At 22.4% G+C, this 7,605-nt stretch overlaps 2 protein-coding genes across 2 annotated transcripts; both read left to right on the forward strand.

The window, feature by feature from the left end:
- Positions 1-818: 818 nt before the first annotated feature.
- Positions 819-4,695, forward strand: PBANKA_1427600 (conserved Plasmodium protein, unknown function; the record flags this gene model as incomplete). The annotated part of the gene is made up of 4 exons (XM_034567621.1): positions 819-3,631; positions 3,983-4,246; positions 4,456-4,541; positions 4,628-4,695. The coding sequence occupies 4 exons, from the start codon at positions 819-821 to the stop codon at positions 4,693-4,695; spliced, it is 3,231 nt and encodes a 1,076-aa protein (XP_034424099.1).
- A 789-nt stretch (positions 4,696-5,484) lies between these two features.
- On the forward strand, positions 5,485-7,605 carry PBANKA_1427700 (RuvB-like helicase 1, putative; the record flags this gene model as incomplete). The annotated part of the gene is made up of 5 exons (XM_034567622.1): positions 5,485-6,549; positions 6,714-6,822; positions 6,972-7,069; positions 7,226-7,298; positions 7,427-7,605. The coding sequence occupies 5 exons, from the start codon at positions 5,485-5,487 to the stop codon at positions 7,603-7,605; spliced, it is 1,524 nt and encodes a 507-aa protein (XP_034424100.1).

Below are 7,605 nucleotides of genomic sequence, written 5' to 3' on the forward strand. Positions count from 1 at the left end.
TCCTGCAAATGTATACTATATATATGCATGTTTGCTAATACACGGAATTATGAAATGTATACGTAAATTGCTAAGAAACATATTTCCCTTTTTATATGATGCCGGTTTATTTTTATTAGTTATGTTATATAATTTATATGTATATAAATTAAAAAAGAAATAATGTTATATGAGTAATATTTTTTGCAGTATAAATTCATTACTTTTATTATATATATAATAAATAAATCAAATAAAGTAAGAAACATATAATCACATAAAGAATATTATATAAAATACCTACCTAAATGAATTAAATATTTATGTACATGAGACAATAATAAAAAATAAATAAAATAGCGAAATCATCCAAATGTACGCTAAAATTGGTTTATATACATACATTGAAATTCCTATAGCAGTTCAATGTTTTTTTATGTATTAAAAATAAAGGGCGGGAAATGAAAACATAATCAAAATAATTAATAAAATAATATATATAATATATCATATTATATAATAAAAAAAATGCGTATATACTATTATTCATAATAAAAATATATTATTATATCTACATAAACACATTTTTATATAATTTCCAGCATATAAGAATATGCTAATAATACAAGCATTTGTGCATTTTCTCAATCTATTTGAAATTTTCTTTAGTTATGAATTCTTTCCATTTGTATAATAATTTTTTGTGTATTGAAATAAAATTCATATTGAACATATGTGTGCATAATATAGACATATATACACAATATGATTAAATACTATAGATAAGAATAAAAAAAATAATTAAAAATAAAATTTCAAAGTTGCAATATGAATTAAAAATGTCTTCGAAGGAAAAGGAGCAAAATTTAAATAAAAAAAAAAAAAATTCGGAAATTGAATTTTATACTCCTAAATCTAATCTTTCTATTGGTAGTGTAAATAGAAATGTTGCTATTAATAATTTATACAAATATGTTAACAAAGCCAAAAAAGTAAGTAATAATAAAATAAAAAAAAGGTTTAATGGCAGGAATAATTATATAACCATTGATCAATCGAATATAAAATTATCTAATATATTTGGCTTAAAAGAAAAAAATAAAAAACCTGAAATTAATAAAGATAAATTTTTAATCGAATTTGATAAAAGCGGTACCGTGTCTGATAAAAATTATGTTCCTATAAATAATAATATTAAGACCAAAGTACATGCTATAAAAAAAAGTGATAAACAATTAAATAATAAAAAGGGAATTTTTTTTGAGCATACAGAAAACATTTTAAGATATTTTAAAAACGTCGACAGCACAAAAAGTGCAAATAATACCCAAGAATCAAATTATGAACAAAATAAACATGATATTGAAATTTCGAAAACATGTAAAGATCAAAATAACGTAATAAACAATAATACAGTAAATAACATATATAGTAAAGATGACGAAAAAGCAAAAATAGAAAATATAAATAACAAAGAGACAATAAGAGATATTAATAATAATAATCAAATTTCATATTTAGACAAAGTATGGGACAATTCAAAAATAACAAATTGTGAGAATTGTGAAAATAGTAATATATTAAACTTTGAAAAAGATAAAATAAAAAATGAGCACCTACAAAATGACAAGCACAATGATGTATATTATGCATATTTGGAAACTATGTATATATATTCTCGAAAATACCTTTTATATAATAAAATGGAATTTATTAGTAAGATATTATTCTGCAAGCAACCTAATTTAAAAAATTTTATTTATTTAATCGAATCGTTATTCTTAAAAAAAAAATATGTTAAGCTATTGAATTTACTACGTATACATAAAAAATTATGGGTATTCCCATGCCCCAAAAAAGACACACAAAAAAGTTATAATAAAAAAAAAGTAGGTCATAATAAACATAATAACGATATTCACCAAATATTTATGCATTCGAATAGCCCTATTCATAAAATATATGATTGCATAAACACCATAAATATATCTGATGATAGCTATATTAATGCAACGGATGAAAAGCAATTTTTATGTAAAAATTTCCAAAGGGTAAAAAAAAAAAAGTCAGATTATGAGCATAAAAACAAAGAAAGTAAACAAATAAAATTGATAAAAAATAAAAAATATTTCCAAAAAATTAAGTGTATAAATTACATAGCTTATATAAAAATAAAATCTCTACTCAAAATAAAAAACAAAAATTGTTTAAATAAGGGTGTAAGGTTTATAAATAAGCTCAATAAAAAAAAATTGATAAAGAATAATTGCTATTACTTATTGCAGGTAATTATTGATTTATATGAATTAAAAGGTTTATATAATCATTCTTTAAAATATTCTATTTTATTATTTTTAAAATGCCCAATATATCCTCAAATGATTCTTAAATTATTTGGATTGTCTTTACTATCTTTAAAGGATGAAATATACTTAATTTTACTAGCCAAATGTAGCAAAAAAGTAAAATGGCTAAAATATTTTCTCTTGTTTATTTTATACTCTGTTAAGTATCAATTTCACAATAGTAAAGTTTTTTATCACTTTCTATTCCTTATTGAAAGTGTAACAAAAGCAAAGCATAAAAATAAATGTAAAAATAGTTGCAGAATGTCAGGAAATGCCATTAATTATGATAATAAATTAAATAAAATTAATATATCGAATGCCAATGGGTATAGAAATGGACATCGAGTTATTGAAAACCATAGTTTTATAAATACATATAATAATAATATAAAAACAATACTAGAAAAAGATTGCAGCAACGATACCGAAAGTAATCAAATAGATAATAGTTATATTTTAAGTAATACGATTCAGGAATTAAGGCAATGCAGAGAGTATATAGAACAAAACAAGTTTGAAAAAAATATGAGTGATTTCGAGAAAAAGGATTTTGAAGTATCAAATATTTTTAATGGAACTGATATGTTCCACACAAAAAATTATTCTAATATTTTAATTTTTAAAAAAGTGATCTTATACAATTCAATATATAATAAAATAACACTCTATGATATATATATATATTTAACAAAAAATATATTCTCTAAATATTTTCCAAGGGTCTTCTTATATTCAAAAATATATATTATAATAAATATAAAAAGAAGTTTTTATGAACGTAATTATTCTATGTGCTACAGCTTATGTAAATTATTGTTAATGGATCAGATATATGACTCATGTGTAATAACCTTTTTTGTCAATTCAGCTTATTTGCTAAATAAAATTAGCTGTATTAAAAAATTGGCTAAGGAATTAAAAAAAATAAATAAATATATTTACTTTTTATTTTGCAATGCGTCTTTACTATTGTATTTTAATAAAATAGAAAGATCTATACAAATATACAAATATATTATTGATACTTATTCAAATATTTTTTCGGATTTATATTTTTATTCCTTGTCTAATTTAATATACTCCCTACAGTTAACTCAAAAAGCTCATCAAATTATAGTTCATTGTAAAAATCTTAATAAACTATTTTTTAATAATATTCATTCATATATATTATTGTCATATTATTATTTTGTGAATAATATTCCCAATAAAACTTTTAATTCGCTATTCAAGGCTTATCGCATATACAACTACCACCCTGATATATATTACATTCTATCTATGCTGTCTTTGAGTTACAAGAAGTATGATATATGCAAAACGCATTCTTTAGGCAAATATATCATTAAATAGTATTACATATAATTACATAGGTATATTACTTTGTATTATATGAAAAGACTATATAAATTAGTTTATCTAGAAAGACAATCCATTATATACACATATGCAATTTTACGAATAAAGTAGTAGAACACATTAATAACTGATACAATATACAACTTTTTTCGATATCATTAATAATGGATTATTAGTGTATTAAAAATAATATCACCTTTTGTTCTCTTAAAGAGGAATAATTACTATCCTATGATTCGTATGAAATTAATAATGTGGATTTGTATTTATGTCTATTTTAATTGATACATTTTTAGGTTTAAAGATTACGTTTCTTTTAGTGAACTAGCTCTTTTTTTTAGCCTTAGAAAGCAAGTAGTTCGGAATTATATTTTCACAAAAATTTATGATAAGCAAAATAAATATATACCTTCTTATTTGTTGCATTACAACTTTAAAATAATCAATACGAACGAAATTTCAAGCAATACTTTTGCATTTTTTGATGAGTTTATGTGTTACTTTTATTTTGAAAACTTAATTAAAGCATACGTAATTTTACATTTCGTTCATTCTAAAAGGTAAAAAAATAAAAATGGAATATACATATCGTTTAGAAATAAGTATTGTATAAATTTTATTTTTTATTTAAAATTTTTTTTAAATGCAGATCTGATATTCTGCTATTTATGTATATATTTTGGCCTCTTAAGTATATTTGTTGATTTAGATTATTCAAATATGTATTTTTATATTTTATTTTTTTTCGTGTTTTGTTCTCTTTTTTTAGGTGCAAATTGAATTATCTTATATTAGGTGAAAATTTATGCACTACCGGGTTAAAATTTTTTTCGAAGGACATAAAGTTATTACACAGTAATATTAAAAAATGTAATAATATTCTATTAATCATAATTCTTTATATATGCTAATGTTTTCTTTCCTTATATATACATACGCAGTTTTGGGATATATTTATAATATTAAAAAGCGCACGAAGGTTCTCTTATCCATAGATGATGTCGCTTAAAAAGAGAATATATATGTTACATTATTTTGTTTTCCAATTGCTTATTACTGCATATATATATTTAATTTTGTTTATATTTGTAATTTTTATTAAAATTGTGAATATTTTAGTACTCTTATAACATAGACAAAACACTATTACTGTGCTAAAAAAAAACATTATTATTTCCCCGTAAAATACTTTTTTGCACCGATATATGCAGTTTTTTCTCATTATAATATATTCATTGTAGTACGATAATGGGTTCTTTTTATAAGAATATATTATACATATCGTGCAATATCCTTTTTTTTGTCGACCACAAGTTTTACATGAAAAAAAATGTTATAATAAGTACACCTATAAAAAGGTGTACACATTCAATATTTAAATAAGGAATGTATAATATATATATTTTAAAATAAAATTCCCAAAGGGCAATCAAACATTAACATGACATATCTTAATTATATAGTAAATTAACGGGAATGCAAAGAAAAATTTTTTTTTCATACTCTTTATTTTGTAAATAGGAAAATAATAATATGGTCTATTTTATTTTACAAAGCTCTTTTAATTTTTATTACTAATTTAATGTTTAAGTACATAAATGAATTATCCATTTTATGATAATAAATGCATACCTGGCATGTGAAATGCATGTGTTCTTGTCTACTTAGAAGAAAACGAATTTAAAGGAAATATTTTTTATTTTAATATATACTAGAAAAACACATATTTTTTCACTTTTCTTGCTATTTTTTGCATCTATTAATTTATCTTATCTTATCCTTTAATAGCTTTATTCCCATGAATATAATCGAGTCCAATAAAGAAAAAGAGCGAATAAGTCTCCATAGCCATATTAGCGGTTTGGGTTTAGATGAGGACGGATTTGTGCACGATGTCGATTTAGATGAACCTCAAAAGATATATGAAAAAATCGAAAAAGATGGCAACCTCACAAATGGCGAAAATATACATGACAATCAATACAATGAAATATGCAATATGAATGGAGATAATAATATTGATAGATCAGGTAATGAAGGTGAAGAAGGTAAAGATAAAATAAAAAATTTATATAATTGCAAAGGTATGGTTGGTCAAAAAAAAGCTAGAGAAGCAGCAGGAATATTTATAAACTTAATAAAAGAAAAAAATATTTGTAAATGCTTATTATTGGCTGGACCTAGTGGAAGTGGGAAAACAGCTATTGCTATTGCAATAAGTAAAGAAATTAGCGAAGAGGCTATTCCTTTTTGCATATTTAATGCATCTCAAGTATATTCTTGTGAGGTTAAAAAAACTGAAATTTTAACACAATATATAAGAAAAAGTATTGGTGTAAAAATCAAAGAAATCAAAGAAGTATTTGAAGGAGAAGTTGTAAAATTAGAACCCTTTTATGATGATACATATGACGAAAAGACAATATCTTATGTACATATTACTTTGAAAACATTAAAAGAACAAAAAAAAATAAAAATACATTCTTCTATATATGAAAATATATTAAAAGAGAAAATACAAGAAAAAGATGTTATATATATAGAATCACATAGTGGATTAGTTAAAAGAGTAGGTAGGTGTAGTTTGTATCAAGATATGTTTGATATAGAAACAGACACATTTGTTGATTTACCTAAGGGAAATGTTCATAAAAAAAAAAATATCATACAAAATGTTACATTATACGATTTAGATATATCTAATGTTCAGCCCAAAGATAATATACTTAACTTTTTTCAAAACGCTAAATGTAAAAAGACAGAAATAACAGATAAATTACGAAATGAAATAAATAAAATTGTTTATAAATATGTTGATCAAGGAGTTGCACAAATTGTTCCTGGTGTCTTATTTATTGATGAGGTACATTACTCAAAAAAAATTTTCATAAACTTTATTATCATATATGTAACACATTTTTTTTGAAATAAATGGATATATTATTGAATGAATTATATTATGAAATTGATATACATTCTTAGAATACCTACTTTGATATATATAATTGTTTTACAACTTATATACAGGTGCATATGTTAGATATCGAATGTTTCACTTATTTAAACCGAACACTAGAATCAAATTTAGCGCCCATTGTTATTTTAGCAACAAATAGGGGAATTTGCAATATAAAAGGTTTGATTCATTTTTATTTTGTGCCATAACTAGTTTTATATACAAATTAGTCTATGGAAACATAAGCACGTATGCAAAATATAATTGTTTATTCTTCTTATATATGTGTATATACATACTCTAACACTCATACATTTTGATTTGAACAGGCACAAACATAATATCTGCACACGGAATACCTGTTGACTTACTCGATAGAATAATTATTGTGAAGACGATGTTATATAACAAAGAAGAGATATTACAGGTATGAGAACATTGATATTAACATAACATATAAATATATGCATATATTTTAGATTTTTTTGAGCATTATACTTATATGTTTTATATTTTAGATTTTGATTCTTTTCAAAAACAATATATTTTTTCGTTTTTTCACTTATTACACTTCTAATTTAAGGTTTTAAAATTAAGATGTAAATTTGAAAATATAAAAATTGAAAATGAAGCCTTAAATTATTTATCCGACATAGGTACGCTCAAGAAAATAATAATAGAATGAATATTATCATTTGATATTTTTTTTACAATTCAAATATCAATCCATTATATGATTAGTTTATTTTTACATATCAATTTGACCAATTCATTTTTATTTCAGGCATGAACTGTTCTTTGAGATATGCTATACAACTTTTAACACCAGCAAAAATTTTATCCAAAAGAAAAGGGAAAAAAATGATAAGTAAATCCATTATAGAAATCGTTTCTTCCATTTTTTTCGACACAAAAAGATCAACGCAACTTTTGTTAAGTGAGAAAAACAAATACTTGTATTAA

This window comes from Plasmodium berghei, assembly GCF_900002375.2.
Source record: "Plasmodium berghei ANKA genome assembly, chromosome: 14".
Taxonomy (NCBI): Eukaryota; Apicomplexa; class Aconoidasida; order Haemosporida; family Plasmodiidae; genus Plasmodium; species Plasmodium berghei.